Source organism: Branchiostoma lanceolatum, chromosome 4 (assembly GCF_035083965.1).
Source record: "Branchiostoma lanceolatum isolate klBraLanc5 chromosome 4, klBraLanc5.hap2, whole genome shotgun sequence".
Lineage (NCBI taxonomy): Eukaryota > Metazoa > Chordata > Leptocardii > Amphioxiformes > Branchiostomatidae > Branchiostoma > Branchiostoma lanceolatum.
Genome location: NC_089725.1, coordinates 24,718,577 through 24,742,827, shown reverse-complemented (window position 1 = coordinate 24,742,827; position 24,251 = coordinate 24,718,577). Strand labels below are relative to the sequence as shown.

Below are 24,251 nucleotides of genomic sequence, written 5' to 3'. Positions count from 1 at the left end.
TCGGCATGGGTTCGAATCTCGGTTGGGATCACTTGTTTCTACTCGCTCCTCTGGTTTGTTTCACAATCAGAGCACATCTCCGTCCTTTAGCTTGAGGGCCCAAGACGTAATTGAAGACTGGAACATTGCAGCTATGTTGTTTTATGTAGAAAACAAAACATATCAGGTGTTGATACCACCTGCTACTGCGACCTGCAATGGAAAATGTTCCACTACACACTAAAGATCACTAAAGGAAGAACTCTCAAAGAAAAACTTTACTACTTTATGCACACCCTGTTCCACACTAAATAGTGTTTCCTTGAAACTTTGAGAAGCCAGTAATTTTATCCTATCTGTTCAATTTTTACATGTTGGCCAGGGAATGTAGAGAGAAATGCCAACGTTGTAAAGTAAAGAGTTCAGAAGTTGAAGCAAAAGTTTCTTACATGTCCCTCCCCATATTCCAAATGGTAGGGTCCATGAAGTTTCCCATCATGCTCTGTAACATCCGCTGACGTCTCCCGCTGAGTGGAGAAGGAGGAAGTACGGGTCGACTAACTAAATGTCAACTTTCTCATCTCACACTCCCTGTCATGGCCTTAACAACGCGTTGTAGATGACGGCGAGAGGTTTGTGTAGATAAGCTTTAGCGGGAGAAGGAAAAGATGGGTGAGTTTTCGACGTTGGCGGCCAGTCTCCTGGTAACGGTACTACTCTGGACTTCCGTGTGCGTAGAAAGTGTTTCCCCGTCCCGTTTGCTGGGTGATGGAAAAGTTTTGAGAATCCCGCTGAAGAGGATATCGAGAGAAATCAGGGAAGACGTGTTAGAGGGGAATGTTGGGGCCGATCCGAGCACACAAGAGGACAACTTACGGGGGAAACCAGGGCAAGGATACTACGTACAGATGGCACTGGGCACCCCTCCCCAACTGGTTGGTATTGCCTTTGTCACTTGTGTTCAAATATCAAGGAAGCAGATAATATGACTTAACGCATATATATGCTGGTTATATCAACACCGTTTGTAGAAATAATTTGTACTGACATCTGAACTTTCAACATCGTAACTGTTCTACTGCGTAAGTTCAAATTATCTCTTGGTTTATGACAGTCCACAGAAACAGAAAACCGTATATAAACACCTCAGAGTAACGTTAAAGGGGCATATTGTAGAATCTGGTGGACAAAAACTACAAATAGTAAGAATTTGAAAGATCTACACTAAGATTCACATTTGTAACTTATTTGTTACTTATTTCCAACATATTCCCGTCATTTTGTCACATTTCCATCATTAATAAAAGACGAAAAACGCAAAACGTGTAAAATCTGGTTCATTTAAATAATAACTTGCGTCCCGCAAGTTAATATGCAAATAAGCCAGCGTAGAACGCTAAGAAATAATCGTTATGGTCGGAGATCGAGCGTCCAGTAAGAAAATCACCACAAGTGATCAAACTTCAGAACGTCGCACGTTCGATCGCGTGTTCGGCGATGGTTCGACAAAATGGCAGACAAGTCAAGTGGTGGTGGGGATTGCGCATACAATTTTTTTAAGACGTCCGCACGATACTACAAAGTCGCATCCATACTTGATGAATATTGCTGTGCAGTGTAATAAGGTAGATTCAACTACTAGTAATGATGTAGAAAAATAATCAAAAACAAATAATTTTGTTTTATGCTCATGTCACAATATGCCCCTTTAAAGTCATTCAATTTTTTTAAACAAAGATGATAGACATGATGTTACCCAAGTATGATGTTACCCAATTTTCATGTCTATCATCTTTTGAAATTCAATTCAAATATTTTTTTTTTAAATGACAATGATTTATCATGATGTCACATGACTATTGTCCCTTTGTGTATGTTGTCACCCGTATACATTATACTTATTCTGAGTACAGAATTGAAATGTTTAACAGGAGACATCTTTAGAGCTCAATCAGTTTCCAAATGTTTCTACAAAAAGGATATCTTCTAAATCATTGAAATACTAGTAGCATACATGTAGCATACAGATGGAAATGCCCTCATTATTCGAGCTAATTAAGATTCAAAGAATAACCCAGTTATAGAGATGAGTCCCATTTGTAATGTCACAGATGACTGCCAGGGTGACCTTTCTTTGCACAATTTTGCTATTTTACTCTTTCTGAGATGCGAAATGAATAATGTGCTGAGAAGTTTACCTAATCAGATCTGATTGTCAATAGCTTTACACAATAATATAAGAAGTAAATCAGTGAGTGCTCGAAATTCGTTTTTGGGAATAGGTGCACCTACCATTAAGGTGCACAGGAAAAATTTAGGCTCACCACACAAATTAGGTAGAATGTCAGATAAACAAAAACTAAAAGTTGAATTAAAAACTTTCTTCAGTTGAACTTGAAGTTAGAATTAAAATGTCTAGTCTGAATCTTTTCTGTTCCAAGCTCGCCCAAACAACTTGTAAAAAGTTAAAGAGCAGTTTTATTCATCACTTTCAAGCAGTGATGCATAAAGATCTAACTGATATAACACTTCTTTTGTGCCGACTGATACTTTATTTCATCTAAGAGGATTACTGTTGTGATATATACCTGATATTACAAAAGAAACAGTATTTATCTTCCTACTTAATCTCTTATATGTTTGATAATGACCTCAGAGACTAGAATGAGATCATTAGGTAAGCTCATCCTTCATCATTGGGACAGTGTATCATCCTCCCAGGGGACACATGGGCTCAGAAAGGCAATAAATATTTGATGTCATTAATCCTCTGTGAATAGCAGAAATATTTTCCTAAACAGTGTTTATCTGACAGCCCTTACACAGCCTATGATGTAATATATGGCTGTTATAGGACTTCATCTGTTTTGCATCTATCTTGAACTCTCTCTGTCCCCGGGGAATAGTATTTTCAGCAGATCAGTGTCGATATTATGCTCTTAACAGATGGGTTGGCATTGACTGGGTCACAGACATTTGTTGTGTCATTCTGTAGGAGTTGGAATATTGGAAATCAATGTGGTGGGGTCAGCATGAATGTGGCTGGGCAAACAACTTTTTTATTTGCATGCATGCATGTACTTATAGATTAGAACATTGTCTATTGTTTAGGTTTATTATAAGTTGATTATAACAGTTATTAACTATTGAATGAAGGACATACAATGTGTTAGGAATGAGATCATCATGAATTCATAATTTTTACAAGTATAGGAGAAAATGAAATTAAGTAAACGTATCTATTTATTTAAACTTTAAGTTTGATCGAACTACCATAGTTATACTGGTATAGAAATTTGAATTTTACAGGACACATGCTTCACAAGCAGGAGATACTATGTGGAAGAAGAGAGACTGGATAGGCAGAATCTTTCACTCACTAAGGACTTTCCAGGAAACTTATTAAAAAAGTTTTCTTCATTTCCAGAAACTCTTAAACTAAATCTTAGGTTTTAGTGTAGATCATGCTATTTATGAAAAGACTGCATTTGCTACATTTTTCTACATCTACATCTTTTCCTCCCACAGTTGAACATCTTGGTAGACACAGGCAGCAGCAACTTTGCAGTTGGAGCAGCTCCCCATCCCTTCCTGGACAAGTACTTTGATAGGAGTTTGTAAGTATCTTACTCCTGTAAGATTAACCCAGTGTGTCTACTGTCTCAACACTATTTCCATCATCTAAACTTTTAAAAAACGAAGGATCTTCTATGGTTAGGTCATTGAGATATGATTTCCTTCCAGCCGTCATGATTTTGTATATATATAGATTGATACAGGAAAGCAGCATACTATTTTTGACCTTTGAATTAAATGTAGATGTCAAGGTACATCCTATGGACCAATGCCATGATATTCATTCTACATCAATATCTTACAAGGTTGAGAGGCTGAACAGAAGCTAGGCAACAAACTGATCCTGTTTGGCTCAAGTCCTAGGGCTATGCTCAGCAGAACGTCTGGCTGTATCACGAACATGTAATCCTAAATATCAATCTTACCTCTTAGGGACTTAGCTATGAGGAACCCAGAGCAGTGGGAGACTTACAGATGCCAATAGACTTTTTTCCAATGAAATAAAAGTCTAGAAGTTACATGCTTTCGAATACACTTGGAAAGGAAATGAAAAACTATCAGCGCACTCCCACTTGTCCCATAAGCTAGGCATAATCACAGAGATTAATGTCTTTTCTATGATGTAGTACCATCAAAATTTAAGCACCGTTATATTAGATATAAAGACACACAAGAATCTGGTATAGGGATAACAAGCATTGATGAATGTATTGGGAGTTGAATGTACGTAGCTCAATCCCCGCTTCAGGCTTTAGACGATCATGGAGATTAAGCCTCTGCGCTATTCTACCGTGTCATTACCATTTTACCCATCCCTATAGCCTGGGGGTGAGCAGCTGCTGGCAACGGTATCCCCACCGAGGCCATTGTCTTTCCAACTTTTAATGAGCTCGTAAGCCAGGTAGAAATGTTACTGCCTCTAGACGAAAGCAAAGCTAAGCCACAGCAGGCTGCAGATAGTTCTCTTCGCTGCAGGACTAATCACATCAGAAAATATCCTATTAGCCCAGTAAGCTCCTCTCTGACCCTCAAGTCCATAAAGCACCTTTTATAATTTCCCCTGAGTGCAGTGTGGAGGGAGGAGGATACTGTGATTGTGGATCGATTTCTTGTTCTTTGCCCCAGGAACAATTTTTTCCAACTTTTAAGTCTCCCAGCTGTAATACTGGTTATCATCCAGCTGTGTCCTCTCCTCACTTCTTGTATCTTATCTAGATAACAGCCATGCATGTCAAGACCATCTTACTTTTATGTCCTTAGTGATACAGAGGTATATATTGCCTGAAGGCAAAACAGTGAAGCCATACATGTGTGTAACTTTGAGGCTGATATTGGCTTTAAAATGTATGACTAAAACCTTTTAGTCACCATCCACTTCACGGCCAGATTAATTTTCTAACCTATGAGATGTAGTACGGAGATTGTTTAAGCTTTTAACTTTTGTGTATCTGTAAGATGAAAATCAAACTTCATTTGAAGTTGAAATTACCTGTACAGTTAAATTTCTAAGCTGGCTACATATCAATATTGTTAAATGTTTGAAAAAAAAAGTATTTCACATACTCATACAAACATGTGTCTTTGTTGTAACCTGTACCTAGCTCAGTACTAGTTGGGCAAAAATGTACAACAAAGGTCTTTAGCTATAGAGCTCTTAGGCTAATCTCACCATCTATCTCATGTATTCTCCCCAGATCATCTACCTACGTAGATTCGCAGAAGGCTGTCTATGTGCCATACACACAAGGCAACTGGAAAGGTTCCCTCGGCACAGACGAGGTCAGCCTCCCCTCCGGACCAAATGTGACGGTCCGTGCCAACATTGCCAGCATCACCAGCTCCAGTAACTTCTTCATCAACGGCTCTCACTGGGAGGGCATCCTGGGGCTCGCCTACTCAGAGATAGCAAGGGTAAGGGACAGTGAAAGTGATCTCGAACCTGTTTACTTTAGCCTAATGAACTCAATGAACAATTACGCTACCCACCCACTGGTTGAGAAGACAATTGCTATGTAAAGTATTTGCAGGTTCATTTTACCTGGGAAATTCCCCTAGCTCTATTCGACAAGTATAATGAAGAGTGAACCATCCTAAGGACTGCAACCATTTCCAGAAGCATGCAATTTGGGTGAGCGACAACAGTCGGGATTCAAACTCCCAACTTCCTGGTAGAGTCACTAACCATGGGACTACGCACGCTACTGTGTAAGATCCTGAGTAACCTATGGTATTTTATATACGCAAGAAATATGGCACCAATTTCATCAGTTGTCTTTGACAAAAGGGGAAAACTTTGACACTGGTCAGGGGCTAACCTGTTAAAGTGATCGATAAAGATTGGATTGCGGAAGAATGTGGTTTCGTAAATGAAAATTTGGGTTACCAGTAATTGGGTGTTGGGAGATATGAATAAGATTTATTCCAAACTCCATTTTAGTTCTCTTGATCTCAAAGGCTGGTCACCTTGAGGTCATATCACATAAATAACGTAGGAAAGAAACACATCTGGTTTCCACGGGAAGATGCACACAATCTGTACAGCGGCCACATGTGCTGTGTGCCAAAAATCAATGGAAATAAAAACATTCTGCTTTGTCATTGTCATTGTAAAATGGACCACTTGGCAACTGTCGGCTCATATTGGACATCTGCCCCATAGCTGGCATGAGATATAACTGGATGTGGCACTGATGACAGTGTATACATCATCACCGTGACACATCATTGCCCTCTGTCTCCGTAGCAATGCCAACATTCCATTACATCAGTTTGCCTTTGGGTTGAATTTGTTGAAGAGAATGGGATTCAAGCCCGTCAGTAAGCCTGAGAGACGTCTGTATATTATGATAATCACAAAAAATATATTTTAGAGACAAAAGAGTTACATGTTTAATATGCCATTTCAAATTTCGTGATTTTTGCTCCCCTACAGCTAAATCATGCATTAATGGAGTGAAAACTCACTTCAAGGCACCGCAGATGGTCATTGTGTCATTCAAAACTCCTTTGGATGGTGAAGGTCAACAGTAACATTACGATAATGACAAGAGAATGATGATATGTTACCCTGCTGATGGCAAAGCCTGATGGAGAATGGTGGAGATTACAGCTAAAGTGCTCCCAAATGTGCCTCTCTTCTGGATGGCATTTTGCCAAGTTTCACTTCAATGAGGACTTTTCAGCTCAGAGGAAAATGTCAGTTTGCACATTTAACAAAGCACCGTTTTTATGGACTGTTGACCTTGTCTCATCTTTCTCACAGCATCATTGGAAGCCTTCGTCAACTTTGGTTCGAGAACATATGAATGTGAAAATGTTTCTGATGGCAGCGGTCTTCAATTTTGTCTGCTATTGTTTCTTGATTAACTTGAAGGAAGATGACAGATACTGTATGTATGTGAAATGGGCTTTACAATTTTGTTAAAGAGAGGACAGATGAATAACAATTAACAATCTGACCGATTATGATTTTATTTCCTGTACATCTCCGCAGCCTGACTCTACAGTGGAGCCCTTCTTTGACTCCATGGTGAAAGAGGGACACGTTTCAAACATCTTCTCCATGCAACTCTGTGGAACAATAGACCAGGGCAACGCCACGGACATCAGTGTGGGGGGAACCATGGTAAGGACAAGTCCACTTTTACCTGTTTTACCTGTTAGTGAATGACTATACAGGGCCTTGAATGGCTGAGATTTTCAAATCCATGAAAGTTCAGTAAAGCCAAATATATGTACATGTACAAGTAATGACCTCTACATAAGGACGACCTGGGCAATGACCACTTTTTGTTGGTCCCTTAAATGATTTTTCCTATCAACACAATCCTGTCTAAAATGACAATCTGTCCACATAGACCAGATTTTATTGATCCCCGGGTGGTTTTGACTGTACTGCATACTGTAATTGTAGAACTTGAAGAAATCTATGACAGTAGATAGATTGATTGCTCTGCGTTTTTCAGATTTGTAACATGACATCTTTCCTGTCCCTCATTGTAGCTTTCACATACTAGTAAGCAATGTTTTATGACCAATGAACCTGACTGTTTCCCCAGGTGGTGGGAGGTGTGGACGCTGACCTGTATGAAGGTCCCATCATGTACAGCAGCCTGAGGAGGGAGTGGTACTACGAGGTGGTCATCACTAAGATGGAGGTGGATGGGGAGGACCTTGGTATGGACTGCAAGGAGGTGGGTCAAGTTTGATTTCTATGACAGTGTGTTAGTCTTAATTATCTCCGTATTTCTGGTGAGAACTCTTCTTCTGTCTTACAATAAACAAGTTTAGTCCTTCTTGTAATGGTGTGGCCACATTTGTCGTATAACATTGAATGATCTTTATGCCGTAGAATGTATAGGCAGGCTGTGGCAAAACCAACCACTAACAAGGATCTATTACAGCTTTTTTTGTAGCAAGACAGCTGAATTTTGCAGATACAAGCATGACTATCCAAAGAATGCCTTCACTTTGTGATTGTACCAATGATCACACAACATATGTGACCAGGCCCAAAGTCAGAATATAACTGAAACAGTTAGCAAACACTTTTACCAACGATCTTTTACTTTTACCCTTCTCTTAATCCCCATCAGCTTCTATGACTCCATCAGAAAGAATTCTGTGGCCAGTCGACCATAACCCACTCATGATCTGTCCTTTACAGTCCTGCTAATGGCAAACATCAAATGGCAGTTGGCATTTAAATATAGATTGGATGAGCAGAAAGGTGACCTTGATAGAGTTCCAAGTACAAGGCTGGTTAAGTGCTGCAGATTTGATCCAAAGCCAACATTTTGAGCGTCACAGGTTATAATGACTGTCATTATCCATGGCTCATTCAATGATATCTACATTAGGCAGTACAAATTTATTTACTTATGCATCTACAAAGTATTTATTCAAACAGAAATGATAGGGAGTGATCCATTATGAATAAGATATCATATCTACAACCTTGCTTTTTTTTTCAGACGATTTAACGGCCATTTGGCACATCTTTGTCCCTTAATAACTTTGGTAACAACTTACCTGTGATAAGTATAGTTGTTTTTTTGTGGTGCTTCTAGTTGTAAAACTAAATGACAGAATTAATGTGGCCTGACTAGGGATTTGGAGTAATCTAAGTTTGGATGACCCAGATGTGATGTGCTTTATTTGCCCATGATCCAGATGATCAGTGGTTTTGTGTACATGGATTACTGGCTTACAGCAATGTGGGTCACTGCATCAACTGTGCTTTTTCAGTTTTGTCGGTTCTGTTGCAGGTTTATTTGTTGTAGATTAGAGGTAACTTTTCATCATGAAGAGTCATTAGTTTCACTTAAGTTGTCCTTGTAATAATATACACATGTACAACACTTATAACAAAAATAGACAAATTTGTACTTGAGTGCTTCCAGTAGTACCAGTAAAGAACATAGTGCACAAAGTAATCCCTCTGAAACATGTGTAGTGTATGCCAAAGTGGACAGGATGAACTTACAGTCCATATAGGGAATAGTTGGTGCAACTTTAACCTTGAGAATCTTTCTTTCTTGCAGTACAACTTTGACAAGACTATTGTTGACAGCGGCACCACCAACCTGAGAGTCCCCAAGAAAGTCTTCAAGAGAGTGAAGCAGATGCTGGATGCAAAGACAGATGTGAGTAGTCAGATACTGTCTCGTTATCAGTAACTCAGTCAGTAAATACGAAATCCAGAAACCTTAAAGACCTATGTATACAAACGTCATTTCAGTCCCAGCTTCAATTCTGTCATCAAACTATGTACGACACCAATCCTGTACAAAAGACCACCTCTACATAGAGTCCACCTGGCCAATGTGACCAATTTTTGCTAGTCCCTTAGACCATTTATCCCATTGACAAGAGCATTAAGAAACCTGGCTATAGCTAGTGATCGCCTGAACAACATAGACTAGACTTTATCGGTCCCCTGAGTGGTCTTCTTGGGCAGTTCTTACTGTATTTGCATCGCACATATTTTGATTGACAAGGGTTAGAACATGAAGCTGTAACATATCCTGCACTGCTCACAACTAATCAATATTTAGAGAACTCTAAATACCCAAAGGCTTTAGTGCTGTAATAAAGCCAGCATGTTCTGCTTGACAGATCGACATCCCAGCGGAGTTCTGGACGGGTGAAGACCTGATGTGCTGGAAGATTGGCTCCACTCCGTGGGAACACTTCCCCCCCATGGGGATCTACCTCCAGGGTACGTCCAACAGCGAAGCCTTCCAGCTCATCATCTCCCCGCAGCAGTACATGCGTGCCGTCAGCGACGGGCTCGGGCGCACCGAGGACTGCTACAAGTTTGCCATCACCTCCTCAGACTCAGGTAGTCTGCCTATTTCCAGTCTATCAAGTCATTACCAGTTTTTATAGCAGTCGTACAGTTAGGGCTACAACAGAAAATGTTGAGGTCTTATTTTAAAGTTACAAGTTTGCCATCACCTTGTCAGACATAGGTAGTCTGCCTTTTTCATTAGTCGCCACTTTTCTTTTTCAGAAAGCTAGATAACTTCTTTGAAAAGATTACAGACATTTAAGATAGACAACAACTTAGAGTGCAACAAGATACAATATTTGAACAATGTACAAGTCATGATTTAACATTATTCTACACAATTCCTAGTACTGCACAATCACTGCACTGACTTCAAATTGAAAGATAACTGCAGTTCACTGTAGACATGCTAGGGGCTGCTGCTTGCTGAGAGCACCGGCAGCTGACATTTCATAGTGGTAACTGACTAAAGCAATAGGTACTTTTTGTTTGGAAGGAGATGACAAAATGACAATATAAACTTTTCTTATATAACTTGTGCCAGTTCAGGTATTGTCTTTATTCAGACAGCAGAAAGTTTTGAGGATGGGTCATCTGCAAGGATAAATACTAGTATCACAGTTTACAGTCAACCTGCTTCTCATATGTGGGGTGCTAGGGGTCCTCACAGCACTGCATATCTTACCTTTGATCTGGAATTTCTGACGGATAATGCAAATTATTGTTGCTTGAGTTCAGTGGAATGTTTGTTCTATTTGGGTTCTCATTTGATTTTTGTACCTTCTTGTATGAACTCAGACTACCAATTGAAATGTCAGGAATATGTCAATAGTTTTAGGATTAAGATTGTGCTTGTATGCTTTTCACCCATTTCTTACTCAAGTTGAAACAATCCTGTTTATATTCTTACAGGAACTGTGATTGGAGCTGTAGTGATGGAGGGATTCTATGTGGTCTTTGACAGGGAGAATAAGACGGTGGGCTTTGCCAAGTCCACATGTGGAGGTAAGGCGTCTTTTGTTTGTCATTCAGATCTCATAAAACCAAAAGTGGTCCAGTAAAAATTAGGCATCTTTTTGATTTAAGAACTACTGTTTGTCTACTACATGTAATGGTTGTATCTTCATGTGCTGTTGAACAAGGCTTTAACAATTTGGGTTTTCTTTCGTTGACAGTCCGAGATACGACCCAGTCTTCAGGAGTGGCAGGGCCATTCCCCCACAGTGAGTGATGCATACTATTAAATCAGTCAATTGAAAGAGACACATTCACTCCACTGTACAAACAGCCATGGTATTGTAAAGTAATGCTGAATACAGAATTATCAATTGTACCCAATTCACACACAAGCAAGCATGCACTCTCACACACATGAGAATATATAGTGCTTGGTCAGTTTAGATTGTTGAATGTTGTCAGTTAAGCTTGACCAACGGCCTTTTTGGTGATGGGTCAGTATTGTCTTCAGTAAAGTGTCACATAAAATCAGGTTATGTGTCTTGTCAAATGTACAGAATAGATTTGATCCACTTCATCAATAGTGTCTCAGAAAACTGGAAACAAATCAATTGACAGTATTTTAAAGTTTAAGAAAATGTTCTGTCACTATTGAAACTCATGGTCTCTCCAGCTGTGTTGACACCTGCTGTGACAGCTTGGTTATGTTACTTAGTAGATTCATTTATTTTCAGGGTAGTTTCATTTTGTGGTAGCATGAAAAAAGGGGTTTTCACTGTGTTATCAATTTGGGGTTGAAACAATCCTATAGTACAGTAGTCATGCAATTAAAACACAAGTTGCTGTGTTGTGATTTCACTTGCGATGCAGAGGTCACCGCAAAAATAAGATTACCTTGAACAATTCAAGATTTTCAATATGTACCTCTATGTCCCTCTGCAGGTAACACGACGGACTGTGCGTACACGGTACCTCAGGAGGACACGACGGTGCTGATGATGGTGGCGTACGTGATGGCGGGGATCTGCGGCATGTGCATGCTGCTGCTGGTGGTCATTCTGGGCCAGTGGCAGGTGCGCAGATGGAGAAGGAGCTGGGACGACTGCGCTGACGACACCTCGCTGCTCAAGAGCAACACGTCTTACTGATCACCTGTCTGTGGTATCATGATTTCTGTTGCATACTGCCACTGTGATTTATTGTGTTAGTACTCTACTTAACATTCTGTAAGGAAGAATCAAGCAACACGTCTTAGTGATCACCTGTATACTGTAAATTCATCTGATTGCTTTGGTAATGGTTTTATTTTGCAGGTGAAACAATTCTGTAGTACAGTACTAACAATAGTAATACATCGGAAATACATATTTGTGGCATCAAGAATTTACAGAGGAGAGGTCATCACAAAAGTTGTGAAAATAAAGCCACCAGAAAAGATTCAAGATATACAGTCCTTGGTATCATTTGTTACTTTAAGTCTTTGGAAGTTCTGTTGCAAACTACAATGTACTTCTAAGTCACCTTGTGACAGTGTTTTTTGTGTCCGTACTCTACTTAACATTCTGTAAGGAAAGATCATCTGTATAAATAGTTGGTAAACGGTTGTGTCAGATTCTCTAGGCAGATGTTGTGCCACACTCGTAAATTAGTTGTTCAGATATTGTTAGAAAGACTTGAGCAAATCCAAAGTAGAATAACAGCAAATTGTCCAATGATAGATTCAGCTTCACCAGATTTGCTTCTTCTATGTTTATGTCAGTTTGTAGGTTTGCTCCTGCTGTCCACTAGTGGTGTTTTCTAGGTGTTTTCTCACAGATGTGTTCTTTGGTGGAGAAAATGGTTTTAGATCAAAAGTAAAATGTTCAAACATATTGAGCAATAGCCTAGTGTGAATCATGTGATTTCAATGTTATTGCCAAAATCATAACCAAAAGCCATTGCTAATTATTGTCTAATTTTGTAGCATTTATTTTCTTTGTTTGTCATGTAACACAAGTCAAGTGTTATCAGTTTTTGTAGCAAGAGAACTTTCCACCATTATTTATCTCTACAAGGAAAACCGTAAACCATCACTCTATAAGTCATTACTGTATGTTATTTTTTGTCCTTTTTGAAAATCAGGGACATTTGTTAGAAGTCGCACAGTTAGGGCTACAACAAAAAATGTTGAGGTCTTATTTTAAACAATTTCTTTTGTTGAAATATTTGTTTGTAGGCTTTCCTTGGTGTATATATTATTTTCAACGTGCAATTGGCACAACACTTAGAAAGTCAGACCATTCCATGCAAGCTAAACATGTTGGTTGAATGTAAAAAGACAGTATATAGAGCATTATATTTTTAGACACTAGATATTTAGTAATACTTGATAGACTATGCAAGGATGATTAGTAATAATAAGATAAGGAGACAAGCGGTGTTTATAGAGGCTTGTACTTGACCTATCCCAGAGATGTTATTGGAAAATTATGGCAAAATTGTGCAAAGTTGGTGTATTGACAGTTTCTGGAATGAAGGGATATATTAATTACTAATATCAATTAGTTGTGTTACAGAAATATGGCATCATTACATCATAGTATTATTGTTCTAACTTTGTATTATTGAACTTGTGTCAGCCAAGGAGGTTGACAAGAAAATATTCCTTGCCTTTGAAAAGGTTCACTTTCAAAGGCAAGGAATATTTTCTTTTCAACCTTTTTAAAACTTTTATGTACGGCGGGTATAAAGTGACAAGAAGAAAAGCAATCCCATAGAAGTTTCTTTGCATTGGTCTGATGTATCCAGACCACATTGAGTTGAAATACACAATTGAGATACACATGTTTAGACTGGACTGTCACAACACTTGTCTGTTGTCAGGTGCTGTCAAAACACAGTGAGAACAATATCATAGCAGGGTGAATGGGTGCAAGAACTGATTGTTCTCACTTCTATTGTCTACACTTGAACCATAGTTTTCCCACGATAATGTCAGGCAGAAATTTGTCTTGAGAAGTCTCCCAAGAAAACTCACCTAGTTCATGTATGAAACTGTGTAGAGTTGTGTAATACTAGTATACGGGGTCAAAATTAGCATAATGGGCTTCTTGCAATTTTCCAGTAGGGAATAACTCTGTCCAAAGGCTCTTCTCAAACTGATATGCAGAATATTTGGCAATGATATTGTCTCATAGTGGCATGTATGAAATCATGTGTAGTGAGCTGGCTAAAAAAAGCCCGGCTTACTTGGAAATGTGTCATTTTCACTCTTCGAGTCTTCCATTGTTATAGACACAATTTCTGTACTGGAGAGGGTGTGTTTATGACTGAAGTTATCCCATGGACATGAGCACCAGCATGTTAGTTTTGACCCCTGTATATGTAGTTTAAAACACACCAAATGCCTTTAGAATGTAGATAACATATCTAACATAATAGAACTATATGTATAGTGTACATGTACTTTAACCTCGCTTAAACAATTCAGTTTTAAACTGAGATTGATGTAAAAATGTGACAACGAACATGGGATGTAAATACAGTATTGAGCACTTATTTGATGAATAGTGATATTATTGTCTCCATGTTTTGTGTGTTGTTCCCAGTTTGATAGGGATTGCAAGGAATTACTACTTGACTATGCCAAAAATAGTTACCCAAGCAGCTGGATAAAATTTTGAAGCAGTTAGACGTTTCAGTCTTTTGTCAGTGACTAAGAAAGAAACCAGGAGAACCAGGCTTTATACCAAAACTCTGAATAGATATGTTAGACGAAAGATAGCAGATGCTATCTGAAAGGTCTGACTATTTCAAAATGTTATCCAGTTGCTTGAGAAACTATTTTTGGCGTATCGTATTACCTGGATGTCTAACCAGCTACTACTTGTCTAGTTAACTAATGACAAATGGAATATAAAACTATGTTGTACATCTTGCTGTAAATGTATGGCTTAGGCTGGATACATAATCTGTTCATTTGTACTGTATCTTGTAAAGTCCTGCAGTTTAGGATTTGATCTTGACTTGGTGAAAGAAACATTTGTGTGTGCACAGTGTGCAATTTTGATGGACCCTAGTGTCCACTAGATTCTATCTCATGGTACATGTGTCATCACATATCAACAGGGAAGTGACATTTGTATGGACTGTATCACCCAAGTTGTTCAAACCGTTCACCTACATCTCAAACATACCGGTCAGGATTGGACAAAGTCTAAATCTAGAACAGCTCCTCCAGTAAAGCGTACTACATGTACATGTGTGTCCAATGGTTAACACTTTACGTGCATTTTCTCAGATCAACCTTCTGTTTTGTAAAGAAATTGTTGAGGATTGTTTTCTAGCCAAAACTGCTTTTAACACCCCACTTGTCATTTGCGAAAGAGATATTTCAACTATTTTGTTAGAGGTGAAGTACTGTATTTGATTTTGTGCACAAGAAAGACTTATTTGTCGGGCAACAAAGCTAATGTTTTGTGCAATGTATGATCGACTGCTCTTCACCAACAAAGACCACTCATAATAATCGTATATGTTGCTTCCATACTTGTGTCTATCATTTGGTTTTATTGACAACGTTGTGAAGAGATATTTAACACTGTACATTTAGGAAGAGTACAAAAATAAATGAACAGAACTTATCAATGTCTTTACTCTCATCTAGCTGGTGTGCATACAATTAAAATGGGTTTTGAATGAATGATGGGAACTGAGCTTTAAAAAGAACTGTTGTGTGGTCTTGATTCCTTGAAAGGGGGACTGGGAAGCAAGAAACCCAACGCCATAGTCAAGTTACTAGTTTGGGTCTAGCAAGCCGGGTATTAGTTGTGCATGTGTAGTTCTGTTAAAGTTGAGCATTGGACAGCCACTAAGTACGACCTGAAGAGCACAGAAACTCGCGCATCCACCTTATCCCCTGGCGTATTTCTTGTTATAAATACCAGCCCGTGTTTTAGCGTGTTGTACCACCCCGTCCCACCCACGTATTGTGGCAGTAATGACAGGATTACGTAGATAGACGCGTGTGTGTCTCACAGCTCCGCCTGTTGTCACTGCCTCCATCGGACGGAGCTGTTTCCCCGATAAGATCACTTCCTTAATGGCCGCTAATTACCTCATTACCTGATCTAGATGGATATCTCTAGTCTCATAAGACTAAGGCCACTCAACATTCCTGGGCACATCGAGGAAAATGGAAAGACGGAAAAGTTAGGAAATATTGAATTTGTTACATATCTGTCACCTTCCCGGATAGATCTAGAGCGTCCCAATCCGATAATCTAACGTTATAATGTATTCTGGTTTTTACTGGGGTTTTGCTGATTTTTGCTGGTATTTCCAAGCCGGGGCCCGGCCGGGAACTAAAAGTATGATATATAAACACAACAAAACACACAAAACTTTTATAAATAGTAATGAACAAAATTTTTGTATATTTCTTGATATTATATTTCATTCCCACAACAGTCAGGCCGGACCACATCCATTGGAAATGTGAGCCTAGCATACGTTACACAGATGAACACACTTTTCCATCCTAACAATCACAAACCGTTTAGTTGTTGGGTAATTCATATAAACGTGTAACTTAGTTACGGATCAAACTTCTGATATAGAAATAGTAGTGGAAAATCAAAAGTTACGTCACTTCAATTACTTCAGTGACGTAAGTTTGCAGACATACTTCAAACTCTTTCGCTCAGTACAAAATGAACATGTCTCCATGATATGCTTGCTGCACTTTGGAACAGCAAAGTGACTCACTACAAAAGCCATGTTTGCATAAATAAAGATTGTGGGATTATTAGCTTAGAGCCATTTCATAGGTGCAGTCCTCGCTAAGTTGTTGGGATGGGGGTGATTTTACTAAATGTGCTTTGCCATTGTCTTATATGTTACACGTATTTTCAGTACTAATGTCCGTTGCTACTTTTGCCTGGCACGGATGAAAACAGACTTTACATTTATGTCCCGTTCTTTTCTAATCTCATCTGTATGACCAAGGAGGTCAGCATGACATATTTACAAGTAAAGAAATACATTTGAATAAAAAATTGAAGAAACTTTCCCACCTTTGTAGTCTAGAGAAATATTTCCATATGCAAATCCATTACTCAGGAACAATATGCTAGGATTTGTCATTGTATCAGTGTATGAACTCGAGACAAACTTGGACGAGGAGTGTTGCTCTGTGAACAATGTTGTCTGTAAGAAATATGTGTTGCAATATATTTCTAGGATCTATTTTCAAACACTTGTCCTTTATACATTTCACCACATAACTTTGAATTGATGATTTTAAAAGAAAAGCGGCCAATGTCAAGCATACTGTAAAACATACCTAACAATTGATCAGACTTGTTCTTCAGATGCATTTTACCACAAAATTGCAGTTGAGGATATTGTTAGAAAAATACAGTCAACAACAAGCATGTTGGAATACGTACTGAAAACCTCTCGTTCATCGAGGACAATTCTACGACTTTTCAGCCGTATTAACGGGCTCTAATTCTGCAATGTACATGTCTTTATTTCAACAGAAAGCAGAGATAATTTTTTTTGATTAATTTATCATCCTTAATCGTAGAACACCAAAAAGCCTCCAAACATTGCTAGAAATGAGGCTCAACACCTTCTTGTTGTGAATGATAGAATAGACAGGACCATCACAAGTTTCTACCTATCGCGCCAGTAATATATTGTAGGATTCGCAGTTAGTTTGAAACTTTGTTGAAACATAACTCGTTGGGCCGGGTCGTCATGATTGTCTGGAAAATAATCCGATACACATTCTGTTGCGCGCCACGGAGATACTTGGAGCATTTCAACAGACCTTTTTCTACAACTTTGCACTCCAGACAATACTCGTATTTGCTTGACTTCATAATATGCTGTAATCGTAGTTACTTGGGTGACCAACATATAAGCTTGCGAGCTTTCGCCAGTTTCGGCCACCCTTGCACATTTGTATTATGATCTTATTTTTGTTTTGACTTGTATTTTGATGTGTGCTAAATAAATGAAAAAATGATAATGATAAATGTGCCAGTCACATGGCCTATTCAGTATGACAGCGCCAAGTTTTAGTGAAATCCTGTCTCTAGAAAGGCAAATGTTCAAATGTAAAAAACAATACATACTGTAACTGCACTGACATCGACAAATGTAGATTTTACGATCCCGATATTACACGCTGCAACCATCCAAGTTCAATCTATCAAATCCACTGAATTTTCCTTTACCGACAGACATATTCCCTTTTCGTATGAAATCGCACATGTTACCATAGCTGCAAGTATAAATGACGCCAATCTCCTTGCAGAATGTGTATTTGTTTTTCTCCCACGACATTTTCAGACGGCCACTATTCTGATGGTAAAGTCCGCGTCGCGCCAGCTTTCCCAAGACAATTGCCGTCAGGTTTCCTTTCAGCAGAGGTTGTAGCAGTAGTAGTTGTTGTTGTTGTCGCTATTGTCCAGAGCGTCAAGTGGAAGCCAATAGCTCCTAATACTAACTTTGTTTTGTTTGTTACTCATAAGCTTGACTCCTTCGTTTTCTACCTATTCTAAAGAAAGAAAAGGGAAGAATGTATGGGAACGCCCCAAACGTTACATTTAAAAGAGACTGTCGCTGATATTTCGACTTTCACAAATCACATACGATACTACCGTCCGAATAAAATCATTTCCACGATTTCACAAGGAGGTTATCCCCCTATAACCTCTAACCTCCTTGGATTTACCGTAAGAAAATGTAAAACATATTCAAACGTAGGGCGACCAACAAAGTCCCTTCATAAGGTTACGTTTAACCAGTCATCCTCTCACTCCTGTCAGACTCGTTACTCTTGACATATAAGGCACTTCAAAATACTATGATAAGTTGTTGCACGAAAGGGAGCATATGATAAGTGCGACATTTCTTTTTTTGCCCGTGAGAAACAGTTCTCTGTCAAATCTTTTATGCAATGCCGAGATAATTTTTCTCTTGCAAATAATTTTTCAGTTTACTCTCTGAATGCTCTCATTCATATTTTACATGAACATCTCTCAGAATCAGAGTAAGGTTATTTTTCTGATAGAAACGGCACAAACAGTTTGTTAGTCCAAAATTACTGAAATGAATCCGTCTCCTGGTTTTCGAGATAAAGTAATATATGTAACGTTATGTCCTAGTGGCTCTACATTGAATTACTTATCTAGAAGTTCGATAGTTCCGAAGAAGACCCTTCCACTCTTCTAATAGTAAACGTGTTTGGATAATTCTTTCGACATACATTTGACAATGGGAATGAAAATAGGACAACGTAGAATTACATAAATGTCTTTGACTGGTCTGGAAAACAGATAATTCCCACAGTCACAGTGTGAAATGCTCAGATTTTGTTTGTTTTTAGCTCTTTTGTTAGGACATAATTGCGTTCAGGTTGCAACAACAATTTTCGTTTCTGTTTTTATGGAAAACACCATCAACTGTCAATTCTATGGCGAACAATACTTCTCGATCCTGTGACAAAAGGGTCCTTTCAAAAGAGTCCAACTGAAACCATAAGTGTGAAGTACGTGAACGCCGTGTTTTTCTCTCCTCACCTGACAGCCAGTGGCCCCGTGGAGAGGGCAACAAGGGGCGTTTTACACCTCCTTGGGAAAACAATAGCTTCATTAGCGATGTTTTCAACTGGGAGGGATCAGGGCGAGAAACATCCACGCCCCGAGATAAACAACACACAAAGGTCCTGGGGCTTCCAACAAAAGGCAGGTAAGACAAGTTGGCGTCTGGAGTGAATGGGTCAGTACACTCATCATCGCTCCATTGTCAGACGTTAAGGCCAGTTTCCAGCGAATTTGAATGACAGATCGACGTGCGAGAAAAGGTTTCGTCGTGAAACTGTGAAGAAATTGTCTAGTTTTATTTCACAAGTTTAAGAAAATAGACAATCGACATACATTTTACGAATGGTGTCTAATGGTATTTGTCGCAGACACTAAAAACTGAATATCAATATTAAAACAAACTTTTGTCTTGCCAGCTCTTGTCGAAAAGAAAATATCCTACATAGTGCTTTCGGACATAAGAAACTGGAGGAATGTATAGTATACAAGAAAGATGCGATTATCTGATGGTTCTTCCGGTTTATCATCCAACGGGCACGTGTTAATCTATCTCGCTTGAACAAGAGCTTAACACTAGTGTTCAAATATACTTCATTCGATATGTCGAACCTAATCCACACTCCAGGTTCATTAGTCAATTATTTCAAACAGTTTCCAGCTCATGATAAATGACCGCTGACAAAATTAATCCCTGTCATATGTTTGTCCCTCTTATCACAGTCATTCTTCACTATATTTCTGAAATATATGTTAGCATATTTGTAAATCATGCGCTTGGGCATATGTGACAGACTCTTATAACTTCTGTAGAAAATATTGCGCACAACGGACCGAGTCTGGGGCTGCCTGTAAAACTGAGAAACGTTACTTGGACAAGTAAACACTATTTTCCAGTCTCTTGTATTTTAAGTAAATAAAGTTCATTGAGAGGTACAATGTCTTTGTCCGTGAAGAGGCTATGTCTATGTAGGCAAGTCCAAGTGGATAGTAGGATTTGTGTATACATGTAAATCTCTTCAATATGACAGGGCATCAACTTCACGCCATAAGCCATATGTTGACAAACAAGAGCACTTCATTGGGCCCACAGTGCCAACAATGTGGCAATCATGCGTACAATGTGCATTCAGATGGTAATCCTGGCTACGCCCTCCCCATTTTCAAGCGAGGTGATAATTGAGTGCAAATTAGCACCTAGACAATACTTGGAGAGCCCACCCACTGCTTGATTGGCCATTGGCTTCGCCTATAAAAACCAAGCGTGAAACGGTTTGTCTTCATTCTGAGACAGCCTCCGAGCTCGACGCACCTACTCTTCTCGACGATCATCTGCCCAAGTTCTCTACAAGTCAACATGCTGCCGTTCTCTATCGACAGGCTGGTCGGCGTGGAGAAGCCCGGCCCGCTGAGGGAGGACGACCACCTCCCCGCTCCCCTCCTCGGCATGGTCAGGTGCAGTCGTGTCGCGTCCGTGTCGGGATCCGAGTCGGGGTCCGAGGACGACCGAGCCGGCAGTATCTCACCCACCGGCGGCAGTCCCAACCCGCTGCCGACGACCACCGACGAGACCAAGACCGAGTCGCCGGAGTCCCCGTCCGAGCTGGAGAAGCCCCGCCACTCCTACATCGCCCTGATCGCCATGGCCATCATGTCCTCCAAGGACAAGCGGCTCCTGCTGGGCGACATCTACCAGTGGATCATGGACAACTTCCCGTTCTACCGCAACAACGAGCGGTCCTGGCGAAACTCCATCCGCCACAACCTGTCCCTCAACGACTGCTTCATCAAGGCCGGGCGGTCCCAGGACGGTAAGGGCAACTACTGGGCCATCCACCCCGCCAACATGGACGACTTCTCCCGGGGAGACTTCCACCGCCGCCGCGCCAGGAGGAACGTGCGCCGCTACACCGCCATGGCCCAGCATCCCTACATGCAGTACGGGTACCAGTACACCGCCATCTCCCAGCCGGCCTCCTACAGCTACGCCCCCCACCCGCACCACTACGCCGTCCCGGTCACCTCCGCCTACGCGACGTCCCTGCCGTACCCCGCCGTCATGTCGTACCCGCGCTCCGACATCATGACCCTGCCCTACACCAGCTACAGCTACCTGCCCGCCGCCTCGCCACAGATGGTCTCAGCGCCCGTCCAGAACCTGCAGAGGGTCCCACTGCAGTAGACTGGTAGTAGAAAGAATATCTGTATATCTGTAAATACGGACAATTGTTCATTATTTGTACATACCTGTAAATAATTCAAGTGTATATATATGACACTTTGCTGCTAAAAATCCTAGCCTCGATGCCAGGATAAGTTGTACAGAAGCGCTACACCAATGTAATATCTAACTTTGTTGTTTTTCTCGAACCATTGTGTGTTCCAAATGTTACGGGGAAAGCAAATGTTCAAATTGCACATGTATGTACATTGTATCATACCTAGTCGCAATATAACTACTAGTACTCGTAGTTACAATTGGTAGTGAAAGTGCAATAAGTCAAACTCAAATGTATATACGAATGTTCTAAAGCTGCTTGTAATGTTTGAAAATGGGAATTTTGCTGGAACAAAATTCTTCAAAATCATGTCTTTATATTTTGTTTGACGAACTTCGTTGAACTTTACCTGCTGAATAAAAGAAAAAGTGGAAATGAAAAATTGCCTATCGTTTTCTGTCTACGAGTACGGAGTATTGCAGTTTACGAAGTTAGACTGTCTAAGCCTGCCATGAAATCATATCCGTTGTCGCCTTGTACATAAAAAGGTTCAAGATCCATAGTAGAATCCGGAAACAAAAAGAAAGTGTGCACAAATCCTAACTTATTTTAACTCATATAAATTAATATTTATTGATCTACAACGTTAAAGCCCGCTAAAATGCACACCTTCAGCCGTGATATGTTATAATAGTTTTTCAGTTCAAGGAACACCACACAAAGGGAACATTACGTTTCTTGATAAAAAAAGTTATAAAGGGAGATAATAATGCAACGGAAAATTGCAAGGAACGGGGCGTAACCCATGACTTTTAAACTGACCTTTATTCCTAGATCCTCTCTTGAATATGATGGTGACAATCTTACTCCACGAAAGCAACTTACGCTTAGGTGAGTTAATGGGTTTATTCAGCCGATCATTCCAGCGATCGGCCACTATTTTTTGTTGCAAAAGAACAAAAAAAGCTTCAGCATATCAACTACTACTTATTCAATCACAAAAATTGTAATATAGTCCCTGCTCTAGTTGTGAGCAGTAACAACTTAGAGAAATAAGTAATGCTGCAAGTCAATTGATACTCCGACAATCGTTTAATGAGGTAATATCCTTTATAGCAAGCAAATTTATTGCGAATGACGTAACAGCACCAATGGTTTTTGCGCCATTCTATACATTATAGGCAGGTTAAAACTTAACGAGATCCAATTTTGATACATTGTATGAATCTAACATACATGGACACATGTTTTTGTATATCAAGACTAGTCTATGATGATGTTTTGTAAGACAACGAAAAGTTACATCTTAATGTACAATTGTCTTCAAATCGACTGGAATAGTGTAGTGTCAATCTTATGTACGTGTTTCCATTCTCGATTGTAAGAAAAGAAACTTCCTGTCTTGATTGCATTTCTGAGCAGAGTTTTAGCATGTCTCATCACAACAGCCTCCTGCAATCACAGAGGAAGTTTAAAGCTGAAATAGCCCTTTCATTTCACCAGCCTACACACTCTGGCGCACAATTCTGCTGCTAACACGACTGTCTGATCATTTCGACTTGCTCATGTACTTCCTCCACCACTCCAGCCCGGTGACGGTGTCCCCTGCAGGGTTGTACTCCAGCCCTATCCAGCCGTCATACCCCACACTCTCCAACACGCCGAACACGTAGCCGTAGTTGACCTCCCCCTCGGTGTCCGGCTCCCGCCTGCCCGGTACCTGGGATATCTGCATGTGGCCGATGTGCGGGAGGTACTCCTTAATGCTGTTGGTGAGGTTCCCGTCCATGATCTGTTGGTGGAAGAAATCTAGCTGCAGCTTGACGTTGCTGTGGCCGACTTTCTGCATTATCTGTAAAGCCTGTTGAGGGGTGTTTAGGAAGTACTTTGGGTCCGTCATTTTGGAGTTGATGGGTTCAATGAGCGCGAGGATCCCCTCCTTCTCCAGCCTGGCCGCGGCGAACTTCAGGTTCTCCACAAACGTCTCCTCCATGCTGGGCAGGGCGGCCTCTCTACTCCAGTCCACCGGCACGCGACCCGCCATTAAGTGCATCCGCTTGCAATTAAGGGCGTTGCGTATTTGATTGACAACTCCAGACCATCTTTGAAGGCCTGCTGTCTCCCCGGCAAAGCTGCAAGGCCAAGCTCGCCCTCTGCGAGGTTTCCCGGGAACATGTTGATCAGGACTTGCTCGACTCCCGCCTCCTCCTTGGCTTTGACCACTTCTTCCACGGGATGGTCGTACAGGAAGGCGGCCTCCACGCCTCGGAAGCCGGCCCGACCGGCGGCCCCATACCGCAGAGGCACTGCCCCCGCCTCCCGGAACATCCAGGAGATGTTAGCACAGAACTTTAGGGTCATGACAACTTTTTACGAGGTGTCAAGCAGCCGAAAAATTGAGATCTCTCTTCTTGGATGATACAAAGTCCACGAGAAAAAAACTACTTGAGAGTTGAAAGTTCAGTAGACGCAGCTACTCATATCATGGGGGTTTAATCTATTCGGCTGTACTCAGTCAAAAACTTATTATAATTGATGATGATGAAATGAATTGAAACACATTTTGATATCCTTATTTTTTCCACGAGTAACCCTTAAGTAAGGTACATGTACACACTTGACGATGTTTATCTTTAA

The 24,251-nt window shown here is 40.3% G+C and overlaps 3 protein-coding genes across 3 annotated transcripts; 2 read left to right on the top strand and 1 right to left on the bottom strand.

Annotated features, from left to right (window-relative positions):
- Positions 1-473: 473 nt before the first annotated feature.
- Positions 474-15,426, top strand: LOC136433581 (beta-secretase 1-like). The gene is made up of 10 exons (XM_066425898.1): positions 474-914; positions 3,508-3,596; positions 5,250-5,466; positions 7,049-7,180; positions 7,614-7,748; positions 9,099-9,200; positions 9,673-9,898; positions 10,760-10,852; positions 11,023-11,070; positions 11,747-15,426. The coding sequence occupies exons 1-10, from the start codon at positions 648-650 to the stop codon at positions 11,950-11,952; spliced, it is 1,515 nt and encodes a 504-aa protein (XP_066281995.1). The 5' UTR covers positions 474-647; the 3' UTR covers positions 11,953-15,426.
- A 5,239-nt stretch (positions 15,427-20,665) lies between these two features.
- LOC136433580 (forkhead box protein E4-like) lies at positions 20,666-22,056 on the top strand. The gene has a single exon (XM_066425897.1). The coding sequence runs from the start codon at positions 20,753-20,755 to the stop codon at positions 21,575-21,577; it is 825 nt and encodes a 274-aa protein (XP_066281994.1). The 5' UTR covers positions 20,666-20,752; the 3' UTR covers positions 21,578-22,056.
- Positions 22,057-22,687: 631 nt separating this feature from the next.
- LOC136433579 (putative hydroxypyruvate isomerase) lies at positions 22,688-24,065 on the bottom strand. The gene is given in 2 exon segments (XM_066425896.1): positions 22,688-23,690; positions 23,693-24,065. Coding segments are annotated over 2 exon segments (810 nt in total). The 5' UTR covers positions 23,976-24,065; the 3' UTR covers positions 22,688-23,163.
- Between the last annotated feature and the right edge of the window lie 186 nt (positions 24,066-24,251).

What these genes read in the sequence shown, in the direction of transcription:
- LOC136433581 (XM_066425898.1), top strand. Translation starts at nt 648, where the DNA reads ATGGGTGAGTTTTCGACGTTGGCGGCCAGTCTCCTGGTAACGGTACTA. An exon ending in CCTACTCAGAGATAGCAAGG is followed by an intron (nt 5,467 to 7,048) that starts GTAAGGGACAGT and finishes ACATCTCCGCAG; the next exon opens with CCTGACTCTACAGTGGAGCC. An exon ending in TTGGTATGGACTGCAAGGAG is followed by an intron (nt 7,749 to 9,098) that starts GTGGGTCAAGTT and finishes TCTTTCTTGCAG; the next exon opens with TACAACTTTGACAAGACTAT.
- LOC136433580 (XM_066425897.1), top strand. Translation starts at nt 20,753, where the DNA reads ATGCTGCCGTTCTCTATCGACAGGCTGGTCGGCGTGGAGAAGCCCGGC.